Source organism: Myxine glutinosa, chromosome 2 (genome assembly GCF_964187855.1).
Source record: "Myxine glutinosa chromosome 2, kmMyxGlut1.1, whole genome shotgun sequence".
NCBI classification, from domain to species: Eukaryota; Metazoa; Chordata; class Myxini; order Myxiniformes; family Myxinidae; genus Myxine; species Myxine glutinosa.
In genome coordinates, this window is record NC_136262.1 from 217216895 (window position 1) to 217240097 (window position 23203).

The 23203-nt window shown below is 43.0% G+C and overlaps 1 protein-coding gene across 6 annotated transcripts; it reads right to left on the reverse strand.

Annotated features, from left to right (window-relative positions):
• Positions 1-199: 199 nt before the first annotated feature.
• Positions 200-23091, reverse strand: TFG (trafficking from ER to golgi regulator). 6 transcript variants are annotated; one of them, XM_078772245.1, is made up of 9 exons: positions 22787-22827; positions 18198-18361; positions 15220-15412; positions 12926-13009; positions 7658-7798; positions 7301-7423; positions 3909-4052; positions 3468-3548; positions 200-1012 (listed from the first exon to the last, which is right to left on the reverse strand). In XM_078772245.1, exons 3-9 carry the CDS (start codon positions 15401-15403, stop codon positions 669-671), a joined length of 1101 nt encoding a protein of 366 aa, XP_078628371.1. In that variant the 5' UTR covers positions 15404-15412; positions 18198-18361; positions 22787-22827; the 3' UTR covers positions 200-668. The 6 variants fall into 6 exon arrangements, with proteins under 6 accessions (XP_078628371.1, XP_078628373.1, XP_078628372.1 ...); XM_078772247.1 differs by having other exon boundaries at positions 17923-18361; XM_078772246.1 differs by having other exon boundaries at positions 22745-22795.
• Between the last annotated feature and the right edge of the window lie 112 nt (positions 23092-23203).

Genomic DNA, 23203 nt, shown 5'->3' on the forward strand with positions numbered 1-23203 from the left:
TTTTGCGAGATCTGGATCGCCGGATGATTATCTACGATCAAACGGGCATAGAATTCAGCCTTCCAAGTTGTATGGTGACGACACAGCACCCGGTTACTGTTAGTTTTAATTCCCCCCACCACAAAACACAAACATCTTTCCATGAGAATGACAAACGCCTGTGTGGTGGCATCTGTGATAAATAAAGAAATAGACAAGATGCAGTTTATATTTATTTATTTGATTTTACCCCAAAGCAAACGGGACACAGAACTAAAAGCACTACAAGGTTAACAGCACACATATTTTGTTTGTCCATGATGAAACGGAATGGTAGATGCATGAACTTTCACTTGACATGTTACATTTTAATGCGAAGTAACCATTTTGAACTCATTTTTGGTCAAAAAGTCCATTTTTTTGGCCAACTGCCCAAATAGTGGCAACTTGCCAGATAGCCAATCAGGTAATAAAGCACAGTCAAGCCCAACAATGACAGGAACAACTGACAAGCCTAATGGCTAGCCAGACAGAAATAACTTTCCGCATAAACATGCAGTTGGTGGTTTCAATGTTTTGTGGATTAAACTAAATCACAGGAGTGATCATTCCCCCACCTGTAAGTTATACACAATTTAGTGACTCACCTCCAATCTATTTCGGCCTTAAGCAAACTCTTTAGCTCTATCCTAGCGGTAGCCCAAACCAGGCTGGCTGTAACCTTGGGGTACGCCATGACGGGTACGGGAATAAGGGTTTGCCTGAGGGGTTGGCGGTAAAGGTGCTGCTGCTGGAGGAAGTGGAGCTCCAGGTGGATATGTTGTACGCTGCCCGTGAGGAGGTTGCGCAGCATGAGGAGGTTGAGTCGCATGAGGCGGTTGAGCAGCATGAGGCGGTTGAGCAGCATGAGAAGGTTGAGGATAGCCCCCGGCAGTTGTTGAAACTCCATAAAAGGGTTGCTGATTTGTAGCCTGGCCTTGGGGCTGCCCAGGAAAGGAAGCAAACGAAGGCTGAGGCTGAGACTGTGGGTAGGCTTGAGATTGAGAACAAACTTGGTGTTAATATTACAAGATGAGGTAGCTCCCTTGATAATTATTACAGTCAAATAACACACACAAATCTGCCATATGGTAAAATTAAAATTTGCAACATATTTTCACCACGGAAGGGAACGAGTAACCACCTTAATTATATAAATACTAGAATATAAGACCCATCGCTTCGCTGACGGAAATACCAATCTTTGCTGCGATGGCTAATCTATGGGGGAAGAAAACAAAAAGGATTCCTGGGAGATCCTGCTCTCCATGCAGGGATAACCAACGTCATGTGTTGGCATTTGCAGTTTTAACACGTATGTCCCTGTACCCATAAAAAAAAAATTGGATCACAAACACTCCCGGGAGTTACCCAAATCCACCATAGTTGGATTTATTGAAATCCGTTAATCGATTCTCAAGTAATAACACGACAAACAAACAGACAGACATGGCTCCTTTTATAATATAGATGTAATTTATTAGATATACAATGAAACGAAATGGCAATAATAACCAAGGAAAATCTCCAGCTGTGGGTCAGCAGTGGAAGTTACATAATAAGTGGAAGAAATAAAAATAAAATTAGGGAAGGATTAAAAGTAATAAATAAATAAAAGAAAGACATCAGGTCTGATGTGAGGATGTTGAGAGTGGGAGGACACTAGGTAAGAAGTGGCCAGACTATTAGCAGCTAAGTGTTTGTAAAATCAGAGGTGAATGACACGCCACTGGCAAAACAGAGCAGGAGAGTTCCGAGAGCATCCGAGGTACAGAAAGTGCCACGGTGGTGGGCAGCCAGGCATGTTGTCGTAGATACAGGGGTCTTGAGTGTGACAATGTCAAACAAAATGCCACTGTAGGCACAGAACATATTGAAAGGTGAGAGAGCCCCCATGGTGACTGCAGTGTGCAAAACCGGCACAATAATTTTTGGGAGTTTTGTATACAGAGTAGAGGCTTGTCGCAGAGCTACAATACAGAGGAGGGTGAGGGAGCAGGGGGACAATGACCTGGAAACCTGGAAAGAAGTGGGCTTTGAGAGGGTTAACGAGGTTATAAAAGATCAGGAGTATAGATGGGGGGATGACCTGAGACGGTGATGAACAGCTGCATCGAAACCCTGTAGAGACGGATGAGATTGAACAGACTGAGGAAGTTGGTTTCAGAGACGAGAGAGAAGAGGAACAAATGAGTGGAGGTGAGCAGTTTCATGGAGAGAGAGAGAGAGAGAGAGAGAGAGAGAGAGAGAGAGAGAGAGAGAGAGAGAGAGAGAACCACCATGCTTTTCAAACGCCATTTAAGAATAAATGTATTGCTGTGCTCCACGGACGTAATATAAACCACCTCTAAAAGCTGGATGTGCCTGCAACCGCAACCTCTCTGTCTGTCTGTGTGTCTCTGTCTGTTTCGCTGTGTCTGTATCTCTCTCTGTGTCTGTCTGTCTGTCTCTGCCTGTGTCTGTGTCTGTCTGTCTCTGTCTATGTCTCTGTCTCCTCAATTGCCCAGTCTTGAATAACCAACGACAACTCAGACAACCAGTATCAGAATTGTCCAAACTCTCTGCTCTGTGTCGACTACAGTGTCATGACACTTACTCTGATGCATTTGTTCTTGATACTCAAATAGCTACTGCATTAGTTGTCGAATGTGAAACCAGTGGTTGAAGTATCTTCAACCACCAAATTCGGGTGAACAAAAGTGTTCCAAATGATGACAACATGGAATGACACTTTCTGTAATGTAGTTTGAAACAAATACATTAGCAGGAAAATAAGCTTCAGGACATTTCTGACTACATTCCACATGTAGGACATGTAGGTCCACATGTAGCACCGATGATTCGCATACATGTGGAAAACATCAATTGTGCGGAGATTATGTATTCACCCTGTCTGTTAGTCTCTTTATTGGGCAGGTGACAAAAACAAGCAGATTCGATTTTGGTTCAGGTCCGAATCCAGGTCTGGTCCATCATTGGGACACAAAATGTAAACTGTTCAGCCTGGCGGAGGTATGCGCTCTATCGAGTACAGTTCTCGTTGCTTGTTGTAATACAAGGCAGCTTGATAGCCTTATGCTAGATGAATGAAGTGCTACAGCGAAGTGACTTTGTATTTCAGGAGGAAAATACTCATGTTGTTAAAACAAACAGATAAATGTGTTTGTGCCAAGAAAATTTTAATGGCCTCAAAGTTGTAATAACATTTTGGAAAGTGAACATGCTTTATAGAACATCCATAATTCCTTATCTAACCTGCATCAACAAGTGGTGTTCATTTTAAAACGCCAGGTGTTTTACAGCCGGTGGAGGCAGTCCATCATACAGGTGGGCAATATCATGCAAAATGATCACCCAGCTGGGCTCAAGTTGTTGTTGCACTTACAGTACAGGTTAGATAAGGAACGATTGATGTTCATATAAACATGTTCATTACTTTCGATAGTCACCTTGTGGGTAAACTTGTTGAGGAAATGCATGTTGAGGAGCTTGCTGCTGTTGAGTATTTCCAAACTGCATATATCCCTGACCTGTCGCACAAGCACACGTCTAAATCAATTTCCATACGTCTAAATACATACCGATCTCAGGTCACCTTCCACTGCAAACATTCCCATGGTCGCATTAAACTTGTTTCGTTAAAACTTCTTTAAAAAAAAAGAAAAAAAAAAAGCAACCTAACTACCGTACCATTTTCTTCTCCGATACCACAAACGATGAAATTTGACGACTACAATTTATTATCCATTAAAAAATATCTACTTCAAGTTCCACTAACAAGGTATCTGTCATATGATGGTCCCTCCTATGATACACTCAATCCAAGCATTTTCCAATTGGACTAATTTTTCATCAGAGGTTGGGCGTGAATTTTTTTTTTTTCATTGTACCCTGGTGCGTTTGTGGCTGTGGTTGTGGTTGTGGCTGGGCTTGATAGGACGACATGCTGGGAACCCCATGACCAGATGAGGCCGAATGAATACTGTCTGGAGTTCCAGCTCGTTCTTCCGTTCCCATAACCGCACCTGAAGATACTGTAAATAAAACGGTAAACAATGAAATTGACGAGACAAATACATGCACTCATGCACATGTTGACATTCATGTATGTAATTACACTGACATCCATACTGAACAACATTTTGTGGAGCACAAAATATTATATTTTGCAATTAGGAAGTCGATTTGTGCAATTTATTTTAATCAATAGCTTTATAGATACAGAGCTATCACTTTTGGTTAAGGAAACTGCAATAAAAGTTGGCATTTAAACAGCAGCCTCGATCATTTGCAATTTTTTCAGCTGCAAAAGGCTATGTCAAGACATTGGAAAAACGTTTCAAGTAAATAGGTAAAATACCATCGGATCCCACTATTCGCGGTTCCGCTATTCGCGGAATCCGCGTATTCACGGCTTATAAAATGCCACGTTTCTCTATTCGCGGAAAAATGTCCCGCAAATTTGTGGGTTTTTTTCTATTCGCGGCTGTGTTCCGCAGAAATCGAGGGATTTTCAGGGGCGCAAAAAAAAATTTCACGAGCCGTTAGCTTGACACATTTATAAAACCCATTTTTCACCAGCCATGCATAAAGCAGCTGGACGTACGTACGCAAAAAAACATCTTATAGAAGCCGTGAGCATGACCTGCTTATACTGCACAGTACAGTACAGTACCGTACCGTACATTCACTGCTGTGTAATTCGCGTTTTCATGGTTTTCGCGATAGCGAATTTTAGCCGCACTATAAGCGAGCTTCGTGGGATATCCCAGCAGATGTGTAAACAAGTCAACTTCACGAATTATAGAATGCAAACGCTTCATTAAATAGATTACAGTTTGCAATTTACGGTAAAGCATCATCAGAGATGTTATACAATGAAAAGGCTTTGGGGGATGTTCCATCAGTGACTAAAACATGTGAACCCCGCAAATTATAAAGTGATGTGCCTGAGCCAGAAAACGACGAGCTGCTCGACCGGCTTTCGAGAGGAGAGAGTGCTCCTTCTGTTGGCAGGCATTACGGCGTCAATGAATCCACCGTTCGCTACATACGGAAGGAGAAGGCGATTCGTGAGAAACTTCAAGCGAGCGCTGTATCGAGTACGAAGGTGGTCACCCATGTCCGGAATGTCCACATGGAAAGGATGGAGAAGATTCTCAAAAAATGGATCGAGGACAACATGCAGACGAGGGACTTCATGCTGAAAACCATGATGCTGAACCGTTCCCTAAACCCACTCATCGAGGACGAGTTGGACACCATTCCAAAGGTTTCCGAGCAGGAGGAGGCGGAGGCGGGCAGTAATGAGGAAGAGGTGAAGAGATCCAACCTCACAGACCAGTTCCTGGGCGAGTTGCTGCAGGACATGCGGGCGATTGTCAACAGGGTGCAAGACGCTGACCCAGTCGTGGAGAGCTACCTCGAGTTCAAGAGGGGCTTGGATGATACGCTGTGCCTGTACAAAGAGCTGCATCAAAATGTTGGGCAATTTGTCAGGCAGCTCCCCATTACCCATTTCTTCAGCCCTGCTCCCTCCACCTCAAGACCACCAGCATTCTCACCAGCATCCTCACCTTCTCCTGCCTCTCCCTTAGTGCATGATTTTGCTGCACCAATCATTTGAGTTGCCCTCAAAGTTCGAGGAATTCATGGGATTTTAATTCACACGAATCTCCACGAATCCAAATCATACTCATCTATATATACGTACCTGAGACAATTTATTCAAAAGAAAGAAGAAAGGGGAGGGGAGGGTGAGAATTTATTTTTCATTTTGATCTTCGTCTTAGTGCGTTGTTCATTTGTATATTATTTGCAATTCAGCATCTAAAAAGGCTGTGATGAATATTCCTTTAACACTCTCCCTATACACGTCCTAATTTTATTTTCCCCCATTTCTTTCATTTAATGACTTTTTTTAACACCAAACAACAACGTCCTTTTATTTTTTCAATTACGCAAAGATTGGTGTTCCTGTCAGCAAAGCGACGAGTCTTATATGTTAGTGTAGATTGTAAAATTCACATTAACTCAATGACTTTTTCCTTTTATATAATATGAACTAGAAAGTACATGAAAATGCAAAACTCGACCGCATTCAGACATCTTCTTCTTATGTATGCTCAAAATAACAAAAACAGTTAAAAAATTGAAAATTGATGATTTTATGCAGCCTTGACCTTTGACATTTTGATCTAAAAACTAGAGCAATACGACTGTGTCACCAATATACTTCCTCATAGTCCCACAACGGGTAGATGCCCTCGTTCACTGTCCTAAAAATAAACAAGTTTGATTTAAATCCATTTGGCTGTTTTCAAGTATCACATTTTCAGCAGCCATGACAGGTTTCACATCGATCGGTGAAGCTGTTTCAGAGAAGGGATTTTTTTAAATATCGGCTTTCAGGCTGATATGGCTGCCATACCACATGACATATGACCTTAAAAAATGTACACTCTGCATATGTATGGGAAGTGGATCATGTTTGTGAAGGTTCATGTTGATCGGATAAGGTTCGTTTTTCTATCCAAGATGGCTGCCAAACCACGTGACCTATGACATCATCATTTTCAAACTATATGCAACAATGGTGTTAGATATTTGTAAAATTTCGCATCGATAGGGTAAGCGGTTGCAGAGATTTAAAATTTTCCTTCAATCCAATATGGCTGCCACACCATGTGACCAATGATGTTTTTGTTACCATCTTTTAATTGCCATGCCTAGTCAATGACATGTAAAGTTCTGAGTCAATCAATTTGGTGGTTTGGGAGAAGTTGTTTTTTTAAGGTTTAAGGTTTAATCCAATATGGCTGCCAAACCATGTGACCTATGATGTCTTAAACTTAATATTTCAATACAAATGGGTCATAAATCATGTGCATGCAATTTCAGATTTTTATGATAAGGAATTCGATAAAAACATTTTTGGCTGTATGCCACTTCACCTATGATGTCATCATCATTTTTCATGAACTTGCATTGCCAGGCCATTGGCATTCACTGGGTTCAATGAGCCATGTTTTCTTATTTTTATCCAATTCACGACGGTGACCTGACTAAAAATTATCATCATATTTCTTCATGGCTGCCACTCACCGACGTAGACCTATCGCACAATTATCTATCAAAACTACTTCATGGCCCGTACGACTGAACGTTAGTCTCGAAAGGACAGTGATGGAGAAAACGACGTTGAGCCCGTCCCCCGACCCGACTAACAGAAGCTTCACTTACAACCATCGGTATCGTCCTTGAAACCATAATAAGGCTTCACTCCATGCATCGTTTCTCTCCTTTAACCTAAGAGCCGATGCCATGACGTTTCCTCCCTGTAGCCTTAAGGAGCAGTCTGGAAGGAGTTGGACCTGTGGGTGCTGACTCTTCCGGGATGGAGGATCTGTGGTAGAGAAAGCAGGAAAAAAGGGTGTAAATAGTAGACATCAATAATATGTTGATAAGAAAAACAGTGAAAGTTATGCCAGCGGTAGATGTCATAGCACATACAGCACACAAAGTAGTCGCTGAAGCAGCATGTCACAATTTTTTTATGCATTATTTGTAGAATAACATAACGGTTAACAAGACGTAAAAAAAAAGAAAAAAAGAAGCGATCAAGGAAAAAAAGTCTTGCCAGTAGTGTGCTGAGCTGGAGGAGCTGGCTGTCGCATCTCCAGAGAGTCGAGAAGGGAATTGAGCCTGTTGCGTAGAAATGCAAGCTCTCGACGCAAACTGCTGACTTGGTCAGATTCCAGTGGTCTTGGCTCTCCATTAACTGAAAAAGGTGATAAGGCATGTGGAAGAAAGGGAGCAGTCAGTGGTCAGGCAATGAAAGCAATTTGAAGTTTATAAAACAAATAAAACAAATAAGCTCTGTTAGCTTAATCATAAGCCTGAACCCCTCACACTTGCCTCCAAGCTGTCTAGTCTGGGTTCGAATCTCGACCCAGCTTTAAACTGTCATCCTGGTGTTGTAAAGGCAGGGCGATACATCAATGTGTGTGCCGTCCCTTAGATGGGCATCAAACTAAGCGTCCCGCTTGCTGGCATTAGTTGGTGGACGTTAAAGATCACATCGTGCCCTTCATAAAGAGTAGGCGAGCTATCATTGGCACTCTGAACAAATTACAAATTCCTGCCGTTTACTTGAACGTCGGGCATGGCCAGTTAGTTTGTGAAAGACTCGAGCCAGGCTTCTCCCGGCCAATCGCACAGGAACATGGGAATAATTGGGGTCGTTAAAGTATAAGAAGATAAGCCTCAATCTCTGGATGAAAATAAATTAAAATGTGGGATTTGAGAACGAAGAAACATGCCAAACAGAAATTCTTTAACTTTGGATCAATGTGTTTCTGTGATGTCTTGGCAACACAAAAATTGAAGAAGAACAAGCAGAAGAAGAAGAAAAGGTATGAGAATCTGTGCTAGACAACTCATTGGAAACAAACAAATAAATAAATGAAAACTCACTCAGAGCGATGCTTGGCAAAAGGGACAAAGCAGAATGGCACTCAGTGGAGCATCCTTTTGAACTAAAAATATTGGTGGTTGAATTCAGTGACCTAATATGCAAATCCTCTTAAAATTTTAAGTTGTTTTGTTGAAAATTGACAACTCTAGAAATTCTGCCTATGTTGACCTCAAATATAATTGGCGGTCGATTTCAATAAGCTGACATGAAAATCCTATTCAAATCTCAAGTAAATCAGATGAAAATTGAGGATTTTTAAAAATATGAAAAGGTTGTTGATCTTTGGCCTATGTTGACCTTTTGGCCTATGTTGACCTCAAAAATAGTTGGTGGCTGAATTCAGTTCGCCCATATGCAAATCCTATTCAAATGTTAAGTCAATCGGATGAAAATTGAGCATTTTAGAAATTTGGTAACAGTGGTTGACCTTTGACCTATGTTGACCTTTTGACCTCAAAAATAAATAGTACTCTGTCGGACCACCAACTCTACCATTTGGTGAAGTTTCGCGAAGATCAGTTTAAAATTGTGACCTGTAGGCAAGTATAAGTAAGCGGACAGACAAACACACACAAACACACAAACCGGAGTGATCAACATACTTGTCAAAAAATGTTTTTTTGCCAAGTAATAACGGAAATAACCTAAAACCTGTACAGTGGATGAAATTCCAGACGTCTTGCGAAATATCCAATTACTGAAAATGGAGGAGCTTGGTTACAAAAGACGATTTTGATCATCAAGTTGCTTCATGTTATTTCATGTTATATTTTTGTAATGCATTCACCTAATCCTCGAAAGAAAAAAAAAAAGTAATCTGACTACACCCAACATTTTTGTCGTCAGGTGTTGGACATGCCTCATCTCAAAGTCTTTAGTTTAGTCGCTTATGTTAGTCTATTTTCACCATTTGAAGCCACACTTGTGGTTAACCTCATAACCAAGAGGACGAAATATTATATTGTATATAATATTTTATATTTAATTCCGTCAGGAAGGGCATCCGGCCATAAAAACATTGCCTCAAACAGGGAACCATGATTGTCATGGGGCCCGCAAGGGCTAACCCCCGCTCTAGCGGGGAAAATGGCCTTAAAACGATCATTCATTCATTCATTCATTCATTCATAATTAGACCAAGAGGACAAAAGGACCAAGAGGACAAATTTAGCTCTTACACGAGCCTTGACTCTGCATACCCCAAAAAACAAAAAAAAAACAATAAAAATAAAATAATGGTAGAACAGTGTTGTTATAGCAAACACAAAAATCCTCATGCCTCCCACCGAAAGCAAAATTGAAAAATGGCAAATGGACCAGGAATGATCACCAGGAATGACCCAATATCAAATTTTGAGTGTTGGGGGGAGGGGGGCGGAAAAAAAAACAAAAAAACTTGTGGCATAAACCAGGGGTCAAATCCTTAAAATCGTTGAAACTTTAAGGTGTCCCCCATGATTGCATATACAAAGTTTCATTAAAAAATGTTTGACGCGAATGGCTCTCAGGAGAGCGCATACCTCCACCAGGCTGAACAGTTTATGTCTTGTAGTCCAATGAGAGGCCGGATCTGCATCTGGAACTTTAACAAAATCGGATCAGCTTGTTCTGGTCACCTACCAAACTCAGATACCACGTTTTGTCATAATACGTCCATAATTTCTTGAAATATCGTGCTATATATTGTTTTTGGCTCCATCTCTCAAAAGTGAAGAATCAATGAAGCAATTTTAGTATCCAGATTCAGATCTTCACCAAAATCAAATCAATTCATCCTTGTCACACACCTAATCTGTCCACCAAGCTTCGTCCAAATCCATCGATAACTTCTTGAAATATCCTGCTCACAGACAGACAAACTCGTAGACAGACAGACAAACAGGTGTGAAAACATAACCTCCATCCACCTCTGGTGGCAGTGCTAAAGATTCGTCCTTTTGACCCCATGCTATATATCAAGGGTGGGGATGATACTGCTGTCAACTTCTTGCCAGGGAGTGATCATAACTACAAAGTTTGGTGAATTTCTGCACAACCGTTTATGAGGAGGTAGCGTGAGGGACAGACAGACAGATTACAACATTCCTGTTTTTACCTGTGATGTGTAGCAGGTCTACAAGAGCTCCACATGGTTGTTGTTGTTGTGGCTCTTGTTGGGGGTCGATTATTGTAATGGGCACCCATTGGGCAGACAGCTGTTGGGCCCCACCCACATTTGTCCCTTGACTCCACCCATCATGGCCATGGCACCCAAACTAAATAACATGGCCGCAATCTTGGTTTTCTGGTGAACCTAACACATCAGGCGTGTAGGCCTCTGCTGATGATATACTGCTCGGGTTTGTTGCGTCAGATTTCCATTGACTTTGTTTGTATCGAGCGTTACCCTGAAAAATCTAATCAATGTCGAATAAAAAGTATTAGTTCGGTTTAATCAAGCTGTCAGTATGTATGTATGTATGGAATGCTCCTCCCGAAAAAATAGCCTTTATATATATATTTTGAATGGCCCGATATTGGGGTTAAACAATCCATGACCGTGTAATGAATCGGCTCGTTTTGATATAACTGTGGTGGAGGCTGTCATGGGTGAGCGATGTCGAGTTAATCTTTCAATAGAGCATTAAATGTCTGTTTCCCAATCACGCTGTTCATCTTCTAAGACTGCTTTAAATGTGCATTTACCAATCGGCCCGTTACCGGATTTTGTTGCTGGTTGTGACCACAGTATGGTCATTCTTGTTTCTTCAAGTGTGGGGATAATAAATTTAGCAGCTAAAAGAGCACGTCAAACAAAGGCGTTTTCAACAAATGTCAACCCTGAAAATTGCACCAATTTCTGTAGAGACAATTTTCAGGAGAAATATCTTTCTTGTACAACACAGGAATAATTTTGCTTTCTGCAACTGGAACTTCCCAAACAAAGGCAGCCAGCCACCTAATCAGATTTCCTGCAACTAAACGAACCATTTTCTGGACCCAATCACATTCGTACATGTGCAGGAATGTGCAAATTTTGAGGTGCAAAGAAAGGTGCCAGATCCGACCCAATGGGTATTATTGTCTGTCGGGGTGTTCAAGGGGAGTCGAATACTTTGTTCAAGTTGATTTTTTTTGGTAGAACCGCATGCAAATGGTCTTTCCTTTTAGACTTTAGAGGGCAATGTGCTCTTTTTTGATAGATTGTAATGTTTACACCCTGCAAATGCTTTGTCTACTGCTCTGTCCAATGTGGCCAAGAGTTTGTCAGGTGGAATGTTCGTGTACAATGTGGAAAAATCGTAAGATGATTAACATTTAGCTTCATCCCTGTTGTTAATGTTGTTGATGCTGTCGATTAAACGTTTGGAGTCATCAATGATCCAGAATTTCTTAATAGAAGAATAAAACCTCGCTTTTTTACCATAGCTTTGAAAGTATTTGTAAATTTGTTTCATTGCCTCTGTAATGCTGCCCAACAAGGTTTCAAACTGCATTCTCCATCTGTGATGATCAACCTCATCTTACAAGGATTCTTGTGCATTTTAGGAATGTCGAATTAATGGTATTTTGTGGTACTGATCTGTAACTAACAGCCTTCTCACATTTGAGTGATTTTTTACATGGTTCTGTATCAAGTTAATATTTTATTATTACCCTGCACCCACGAAGCGAAAAGTGGGGTTAAACGATCGGTAGCGTACGTACGTGTCTGCATTTTGTTAAGAGCGTATATCGGAAACCGTTCAGCAGAGGAAATTGAACCTTTACCACGTTACATGACCATTTGATATAGCGGTCACCCTTTTGAGGTCAACAAAGGCCGAATTTCTAAAATGTTTAATTTCATCCGATTGACTTGAAATTTGAAAAGGATTTGCATATCGGGTCACGGAATTCAACCAACCACCATTTGAGGTCAAAATCGGTCGGAATTTCTAAAATTGACAATTTTCATCTGATCGACTTGAAATTTGAAGAGGTTTGCATATCGGGTCACGGAATTCAACCAACCACCATTTGAGGTCAAAATCGGTCGGAATTTCTAAAATTGACAATTTTCATCTGACTTGAAATTTGAACAGCATTTCCATATCAGCTCGCTGAAGACCAAGTCGCACCAACTCCTACCAAATCCTTCTCAAGACTGCATGGGTTAAGTTTCCTATGAATACCATCTAGTCACTTATTTTGTCGGTTTTAGGAGATGGCCATTTGGCCCACCTTCTATGTCAAAGTTCCTTGTGCAGTATTATTCAAACAGAATCTGTATTCGCAGCCTTTTCTAGTCGTACAACAGTACCAAGAAACAAATTTCTCAAGTCATCTTTCTATAAAATTACAAGGATATGAGTGGACGATGTACAGATTGATACAGTATATGAATCTGGGATCAAATAATCACAATATTTTGACAAACAGGAAACACATTGGCTGTTGTAGAATACTTACCGAAGATAGTAAGCTTCAGAATTCGGCTGCATTGAATAGCAAAGGAAAGATCTGAGGAGTCAAATATAGTCACAAGATCTCCATCTGTAATTATAATAAAAAAGAAATGACAAACAAAAACAGGAATACAGAAAAAGAAACTAAAGTTTTGGGCAAGGAAGAATAAAAAGTTAAACTTTTATCTGTTGTGTAAATGTGCCCACCTGCAAATCTCATGACCAACGGAAATTTCTTTCAAGCTTTTTGCAAGCTCATGACTTCCTCGTTGGTAGCAATCCGGAAATATACAAATTAAATAATGGTCTATTAAGCTTGCATTTATTTTGGCCTTATCACCTTCTTGCTACATTGGCAGACTATAAACTTGGCAACCATCAATGCGTTAACACACTCAAATTTTGAAATCTAAAGTAAAACACATTTGTTTTGAAGGATACTTTGCTTCCTGTCCATTGATCTTTCTGCATAGCCCATTAATGTAGACAACCACCAATGGAATATGCTCAAAGAAATAAGGCAAATCTGTGTCAGACAGACAGGAAATTGAGTTTCCAAACAATACAGTACTAGTGACAAATTCACCTTATTCCTTTCAGTACATCCCATTAGGCTAGTGTTTAAAATAACGGGATGTGATGAACATGCAGAAAACTGTGCAGCGAATTCAGAGGCCTAGTTATGGCTATGCCCTGCGCCGATAACTCCATCACCATCCACTAATCGCGGGGACCATCGCCATCATTTCTCGAAAGCACATCTCAAGTATCATTTTATCTTCGTATGTTCATTGCCAGTTATTGGAAGTTCTGAATGGACTCGCACCACTTTAAATGTACAGCAAACCTGAATCAGCAAATTCATTTGGGTCTTAATTGCCATGTACCATCGTTATCTAATATATAAAGCTCTTTATAACTAGATCGGCACTCGGTAGTGCGCATACGTCCACCAGACTGAAAGTTTATACGCTTTGTATCCCACTGATAATCTGGATCCGAACCTGAACCAAAAATCGAATTGGCTTGTTCTCGTCACCTAACCAACTCATCCACAACTTTTTGAGATATCACGCAATATATCATTTTTGCCCCCTCCCCCCCCCCCCCCCCATGTCTCAAAAGTGAAGAATCATTTGAGAAATTTAAAAAAAATTATCGTATCTGGATCCTCACCAAAATCAAATTGATTAGTCCTTCTCATACACCCAACATGTCCATCAAGTTTCGTTCGTATCTGTCCACAACTTTTTGATATATCATATTCACAGACAAACAGACAGACAGGGGTGAAAACATAACCTCCCACCACCTTCGGTGGAGGAGGTAAGCAACGACTGACTCACTCATTTATATAAATATTTAAAAACTTTCAGGGTGGGCTAGAAAGCTGAAAATTTTACATGCTGATGGAACTTGAAGCCAGAATGCCAGGAAAACAAACAAACAAAAAAAAATCACAAAACTGTCCCTAAATGAAAATGTCTGTAAACAAAGGTCGGCCGGTGCAGCTTCGTTCCCGCTCATGGTGGGTCAGTCACGTGACCATATACAATCGCATGTCAAGTGATCTTGCAGGGCACGATTCAGGATTCAGCCCCAGGGGAGCTGGTGTTTCTCGCTTTTATGGCGATACGATTCGAGAAGTGTCTGTGGATGTTTGTCATTTATAAACGGTGTACAATGGTAAGTGTTTTTTGTGCATACTTTCACTATAGCATCTTTACATATACAGTCAGACCTCTGTATATGGCCCGCTGGTTATAAAAAAAAACCACTCTATTAAGATGATTTTGACATTCAGAACATTTTTTAAATCAATGCATATTTATCAAGTGGAAGACAAACAAGACTCCACGTGAGAAACTTGTCGAAATACAGATAACATTGCCAAAAATATTTATCAAAAACATCAAAAGGAACAATCATTTTATTATTCCCACAATCATGGAATGCAATTTATTTTCCAAAACACAACTTAGGTTTTTTGGAAACGGGAAGAAAATCACCGATTCATTTTATTTGCTTGCAGTCTGCAAGCCTGCCCCACTAGGACAGTAGAAATGCAAGATAGCTACAACTAAAGCAAATTTTTTTAATGGCCTATTCCAAATTATTGTTTTTCAAATTGGAAAGGATGGTCTACACAGGACCAAATTCAATTCTTTTTAAATTCGACTTGGCAGGTGCTCACATTATCGAGGGTCAACTGTATCTGTTCAACCTAACATGGGTGTGGACGTGCATGCATTATATGGGGCCTTGTACATAAATCAACCTCGGGCTAGTTCCTCTTACCTTCGTCTTTGTATTTGATGGTAACTTCATCTGTCGGGCCGAGGTGACCACGATAAACCCTTTGCATCATGAGCAGCAGCTCATCATATGTTATCTCATCATTGTGGATTGGGATTCGGCGAATATCATTCCCCAAACAAGTCTTTATGATCAGTTTTCCAGCCAGGTCCAACTGGCCATTCATTGCGATTCACTATGAAGAGGAAGAGAATTATTAAATATCATTGTAGGAAGTGAAATGGTGATTATGGTGAAAGACAACATTTAAGAAAGGGGTCATCATATAATTAGGTAGTTATAAGTTGATGTGGACTTTTTATTGGAGAAAAAAAAAATCTAAAACGTACAGGTGAGATAAGGAAACCGACTATTTCTCAAAGTACACATGCAATTGCTTTTTTTCACATGGTAGCACCTCCATGAAACTTGTTGGGATTGGTACGCATTTTCTGTCACCATATAAGGACACATGCTTTGATGTATTTCATCGTTCGTAACCTTAATGACACCCAGAAGTTCTTTGAGTTGTCCAAAGAGAGGTAAATCACAAGGTGACACACCAGTTGAACTGTACACGAAATGATTCAAAATACCATCTTCTTCTGATGGTGTCACATTTGCTGAGTGAGGATGAGCATCATCAATTCATCATGCAGCAACCACACACAGACAGCATACCTGGGTGTTGTCTGCATATTGTTGCTCACTTCACTGGAGAGCACGTCACTGTAGTACTGTGCATTCATGGTTTTTACATGTCCAATAAATTTCACATTAAATATTAAGGTCCCAAAACACAATTATTGTCATAGGCTTTCTGGCTGAACTTCAACCTTTTCGGCTTATGGGGGACCAAATATGCCCTCACGCCATTCCGGCTTATATTGATTCTGGTACGAAATGATGGACCCAGGTTTCATGACGTCATAATTTCAAGAGATAATCTTCCTCCCTCTGGTAGCACTTCAGGAGCTATTTTGCAAATGTCACACGAGTTTCCTTTTGATCGAACATGAGGTCGTTTGATACCCTACTTGCACGAACCTTAATGAATCTCAAATGAAAACAGATGATCATTTCTACACGTTGAACAATGGCATATAATTTTTCTGCAATTGTATATATATATTAATATAGTAATCCAGCAATTCTCTAAAATTATCTATTCATTACAATTCACGTTTACATGAGTAACAATATATTTCAATACATTTCATGTTTACTTGACAACAGTTGGTTGCATGTGAGAATGCAAGCAACTTGTGGTACACCACTATACAAAAACACGCGTGATGTTGTATGCCATCTTGGTTTTACGCAGAATGCATTCACCAGCGTTGATGTCACTTCCTGAACAACTTGCTCAAGGTAGACAATATGATTTAAAAAAATTAAATAATAACCACAATTGTTTTAAGGAGACCCATGTCAACCTTTAAACACCCTGCAATTATGCAAATATTTGGAAAAATTATGCAAATGTTGCTTGCAGACTGCAAGTCTGCCCCACAACTACAGTAGAAATGCAGGATAACTAGAACTAAAGCAAATTTTAAAAAATGCCCTTTTCAAAATGATTGTTATTCAAGTTGGAAAGGACGGTCTACACTCTACACTGTACCAAACTGAATTTTTTATTCAAATTGGCACGTGTTCGCATTTTTGAGTGTCCACCATATCTGTTTGACTTAACATGGGTGTGCACATGCATACATATGGGGCCTTGCACATATATCAACCATGGACAAGTTCTTTACGAGTGATTATGAGGAATTGTGTTGTGTCCTGTGCATCGTTAATGCTTGCGTACCTACGATTCAATATGGAAAAAATTGTTTATCATGAGACTGTGTGGTGTTTGCTAAGGAAATATGTTGAAGGTAAATAAATGTAGAGTAAGAAAGTTACAAGTATTAATGTTGAGGTTGATGTTACAGCTTGTGAAAAGATCACCAGCGTTCCACGGAATTTCTACCAGCTTCCAGATAGGGAGCGGTTCCTGGCACTGCTTAAAGAGCGGTCTTGCACCTATGAACAGTTTCTAGAGGGAAGGGCATTAGGGAATGTTTGTGAGCGGAGCATAGGAATGGTAAAGCAGAGCAGGGAGCGAGTGGAGTTAGAGCAAGTCATCATTTGCTTTGTGCAGTACCGCGTCGGTGTTTTGAGTATCACGTGCTTTTTATCCTTTCAATAAACCCAAGCTTGGACATCGAAATATCAGCCTTGATTTTTGTGAGTTAGAATTTGTTTAACCTCCTCCTTTCCAAGCATGTACCATACCACACCAGTCTGACTCAACCACGCCCTCCACCCACCCCCACTCTCACAGTTCAAGCGTCTTCTTCTTCTTCTTCACGCCCACAATTATTCCCACATTCTTATGGAGGTGGCCGGATGTAGGGTTTTGGCCAAAGTCTTTCATGAACTAACTGGCCAGACCTGAGCCTCGACTAGGTGTTGGGGCAGGAATTTTGAATTTGCTCATGGTGCCGGCGAAAGTTCACCCACTCTTCACAAATGGGGTTTAAAAAAAAAAAAACGTGGGGTTTTTAACGTTCACCAATGCCGGCAGACAGGACTACCCAGTTAAACGCAAGCACACACACATTGTAGAATCACCTTGCCTGTGAAACAACAGGATGACAGTTTATATCTGGATCTAGATTCAAACTCAGGATATACAGCCTAGAGGAGTACACGTACCTCTAGAGTCTAGGCCATCCTGCCACCCCAGTGTGCAATTAAGCGTATTCTCCAGAATTTAATAACACACGGACAGAGGATCCTCTAAAAACACTGTAGTTCAAGACCAGGAAAAGACATCGTTTATGGTGAGGTCCACTAGTTCAAAGGACTGGACTTCTTCCCGAGATTCATCCAACGGTCCTTGCAGAGCATAACTGTGAGGATATGGGAATTACCTGGATTAAAAGCCATATTCTAGATATCAAACCAGTTTTTATGCATCCCAGACATACCAGACAATACAATTGTCTCAAGCGGAGAGTCTGGCAAATAGGGCTGGATGCTAAACTGTTTCGGTCAAGCAATGCATCCGGAGACACAGCCCCAACGTTACTCCGATTCATAGCCTCCATCCGTTGTTGTGAGAAGCAGCAGCAGCATGGCCATGGTTGAGTGGCTGTGAGGCAGAAAACAAACTGGTGATCGATGAAGGCCAATCGATCTACTACTGAGCAGCTTTTGTCTTTGCACTCTTCTTGTGGAAGAAGAGGATGTATTCCACCGACCAGGTAGACAGGTCTTATTCATTTAAGCATATGCTAACCACATTGTGTAGAGTTTTAAAACATTGATAGTGTGCAGTCGCACACTTGAAACAATGTATTGTTTTAGCTAAGCAAAGGAGGTAGGAGGGGAGTAGTACGGTGGCTCTTTTTTTAAAACCTTTTTTGAATACAAGATCGAGGCTCGTGAAAGAGATAACATTAATCACACAGAAAGACAAACCGACACATAAAACATATAACATGGGGAGCGGTAGACAAGATGGGGCGAGAGGGGGAGGAACACAAACACAACATCTGAGAGCAGCGACATCGAGAGATCTATGGGAGGGAGAGGGCTTTGGGGAGGGGGGGCATGGCAAGGGGGGTGGTGGGAGAGGTATAAAACATATGGAGACTGCCAGGACTTCCAGGAAAGAAGTTGGAATTTCAAACAAGGTGGATCTGGGGTGAATTAGTGGGGGTAGAAAAGATCAAGGTTTTGGATGGGGGAAGATAAGAGACGGTGGTGAACAGCTGTTTTAAAGACCTGGAGGGAGGAGTGGGATTGAAGGGAGTGTGGGAGTTTGTTCCAGAGGCGGGAGAAAAGAGCATGAAATATTTAATGAAATATTTTGGAAATTTTCTTTTCTATAAATGAAATTCTCAATGAATGTTCCTCAAATCGTCGCCCAAATAGCTTTGGTGGCCAGGGGTCACAAAGATAGCTTTGACACCTAAGGGTCACCCAGATAACTTTGATACCCATGGATCACCAAGACAGCTTTGACACCCAGGGTTCGCCCAGATAGCTTTGACACCCAGGGTTCGCCCAGATAGCTTTGACACCCAGGGTTCGCCCAGATAGCTTTGACACCCAGGGTTCGCCCAGATAGCTTTGACACCCAGGGTTCGCCCAGATAGCTTTGACACCCAGGGTTCGCCCAGATAGCTTTGACACCCAGGGTTCGCCCAGATAGCTTTGACACCCAGGGTTCGCCCAGATAGCTTTGACACCCAGGGTTCGCCCAGATAGCTTTGACACCCAGGGTTCGCCCAGATAGCTTTGACACCCAGGGTTCGCCCAGATAGCTTTGACACCCAGGGTTCGCCCAGATAGCTTTGACACCCAGGGTTCGCCCAGATAGCTTTGACACCCAGGGTTCGCCCAGATAGCTTTGACACCCAGGGTTCGCCCAGATAGCTTTGACACCCAGGGTTCGCCCAGATAGCTTTGACACCCAGGGTTCGCCCAGATAGCTTTGACACCCAGGGTTCGCCCAGATAGCTTTGACACCCAGGGTTCGCCCAGATAGCTTTGACACCCAGGGTTCGCCCAGATAGCTTTGACACCCAGGAGTCGCCCAGATAGCTTCGACACCCAGGAGTCACCCAGATAGCTTCGACACCCAGGAGTCGCCCAGATAGCTTCGACACCCAGGAGTCGCCCAGATAGCTTCGACACCCAGGGTTCGCCCAGATAGCTTCGACACCCAGGGTTCGCCCAGATAGCTTCGACACCCAGGGTTCGCCCAGATAGCTTCGACACCCAGGGTTCGCCCAGATAGCTTCGACACCCAGGGTTCGCCCAGATAGCTTCGACACCCAGGGTTCGCCCAGATAGCTTCGACACCCAGGGTTCGCCCAGATAGCTTCGACACCCAGGGTTCGCCCAGATAGCTTCGACACCCAGGGTTCGCCCAGATAGCTTCGACACCCAGGGTTCGCCCACATAGCTTCGACACCCAGGGTTCGCCCAGATAGCTTCGACACCCAGGGTTCGCCCAGATAGCTTCGACACCCAGGGTTCGCCCAGATAGCTTCGACACCCAGGGTTCGCCCAGATAGCTTCGACACCCAGGGTTCGCCCAGATAGCTTCGACACCCAGGGTTCGCCCAGATAGCTTCGACACCCAGGGTTCGCCCAGATAGCTTCGACACCCAGGGTTCGCCCAGATAGCTTCGACACCCAGGGTTCGCCCAGATAGCTTCGACACCCAGGGTTCGCCCAGATAGCTTCGACACCCAGGGTTCGCCCACATAGCTTCGACACCCAGGGTTCGCCCAGATAGCTTCGACACCCAGGGTTCGCCCAGATAGCTTCGACACCCAGGGTTCGCCCAGATAGCTTCGACACCCAGGGTTCGCCCAGATAGCTTTGACACCCAGGGTTCGCCCAGATAGCTTTGACACCCAGGGTTCGCCCAGGTAGCTTTGACACCCAGGGTTCGCCCAGGTAGCTTTGACACCCAGGGTTCGCCCAGATAGCTTTGACACCCAGGGTTCGCCCAGATAGCTTTGACACCCAGGGTTCGCCCAGATAGCTTTGACACCCAGGGTTCGCCCAGATAGCTTTGACACCCAGGGTTCGCCCAGATAGTTTTGACACCCAGGGTTCGCCCAGATAGCTTTGACACCCAGGGTTCGCCCAGATAGCTTTGACACCCAGGGTTCGCCCAGATAGCTTTGACACCCAGGGTTCGCCCAGATAGCTTTGACACCCAGGGTTCGCCCAGATAGCTTTGACACCCAGGGTTCGCCCAGATAGCTTTGACACCCAGGGTTCGCCCAGATAGCTTTGACACCCAGGGTTCGCCCAGATAGCTTTGACACCCAGGGTTCGCCCAGATAGCTTTGACACCCAGGGTTCGCCCAGATAGCTTTGACACCCAGGGTTCGCCCAGATAGCTTTGACACCCAGGGTTCGCCCAGATAGCTTTGACACCCAGGGTTCGCCCACATAGCTTTGACAACCAGGGTTCGCCCACATAGCTTTGACACCCAGGGTTCGCCCACATAGCTTTGACACCCAGGGTTCGCCCACATAGCTTTGACACCCAGGGTTCGCCCAGATAACTTTGACACCCAGGGTTCGCCCAGATAGCTTTGACACCCAGGGTTCGCCCAGATAGCTTTGACACCCAGGGTTCGCCCAGATAGCTTTGACACCCAGGGTTCGCCCAGATAGCTTTGACACCCAGGGTTCGCCCAGATAGCTTTGACACCCAGGGTTCGCCCAGATAGCTTTGACACCGAGGGTTCGCCCAGATAGCTTTGACACCGAGGGTTCGCCCAGATAGCTTTGACACCGAGGGTTCGCCCAGATAGCTTTGACACCCAGGGTTCGCCCAGATAGCTTTGACACCCAGGGTTCGCCCAGATAGCTTTGACACCCAGGGTTCGCCCAGATAGCTTTGACACCCAGGGTTCGCCCAGATAGCTTTGACACCGAGGGTTCGCCCAGATAGCTTTGACACCCAGGGTTCGCCCAGATAGCTTTGACACCCAGGGTTCGCCCAGATAGCTTTGACACCCAGGGTTCGCCCAGATAGCTTTGACACCCAGGGTTCGCCCAGATAGCTTTGACACCCAGGGTTCGCCCAGATAGCTTTGACACCCAGGGTTCGCCCAGATAGCTTTGACGCCCAGGGGTCACGCAGATGGCAGAGCACTGGTACGGTTTACCAGAGGACCTGGGTTCGATTCCCGGTCTAAGCGCGTAATTTTCCCACATGTGTCGATTCGTTATTTACAATCCTGGTCATTTACATATATAAACAAGAAATCAGGCATTAAGAGCAGTATCATTTTCTTGAGATTTTTCATTTTCCATTTTTGAAGGCTCCCCTTCTGAAATTAATCATAGTACCCAAAATAAATTCTGTGGAAAACTTGGTGCTTTTGTCTTGCCCGTCACGGTATTTCCTATTCGCCACCTTACTATTCCCCTGGGAAGCCATCGGCGACATTCCAGCACGAATGGAGTACCAAAGCAGCGGTGCTCAGGGAGAGCATGTTCCCCTCTCATCCTCTCGTCTCCCTGCAGTTCTTCTTTACCATTTACCAAAAACAGTGTCGCCGCCAATCACGTCGTGAGAGTCTGATGTGCGGCTGCCTTAACACACACTATCTCCACCATTGCTCTTAGACTTGGCCTCAACTCTGAAGTCGTTCTATTTATATGAACGGACCGGACCGTTCACCTACGGCGGAGGTGCACGCATGACAAGGATACACGAACTCAATCCCGAGAATTACTTTCAGACTCAAAATGATCAGATTCCACTTCGGGGCAGACAAGACAAGACAAGACATCATTCTCAAGGTGTCCACGAAAATCCTCCCAAGAGAAGATGCACTCCTGACCTGTCCCAAACGAGTGGGCCTACTACTACTACCTACTCATTCTTTGAAGTCCCAATAAAAAAGGACGTCAAACTCTTCAATTTGCCCTGCTTTGTAACCCATTCATCTCCGTTTTATGAGGAAAGGTTCATGAAGAATTAAATTGTTATTACCTCCCCACTCCCCCCCCCCGAAGGATGGGAACAAGCACTCACATCAAGATCGAACGTGGCAGGAGTCAATGCGCATGCGCAATGCCACAGAGGGCAAGGTTCGGAAAAGTCGACATTATTCCTTCTCTTCTTCTTCATTTCAATTTATGGTCCTTGAGAGAGAGCCATCAGACTCTGTACGTAACGTGCCGAAATAAATTCTAAAAAAACGTTCTACAGTTAGTTAAAGCAGATTTTGTATAATATGGCTCACGAATCCCCATGGATTCTCGCAAGACTTACCGTCGATCGAGATGTGCATGGACCCAGGATGCGAATAACAACGAGGAATAATAACAAGGAAATGTGACGTAGGAGGCCAAAAGATGTTTTTTTGTGGTTTTATTTATTTTATATGAGTAATGGGTGCTGTAACTTCAGGTTACTTCCGCTTAGCAACGGCTGCCGCCATTTTAGCGC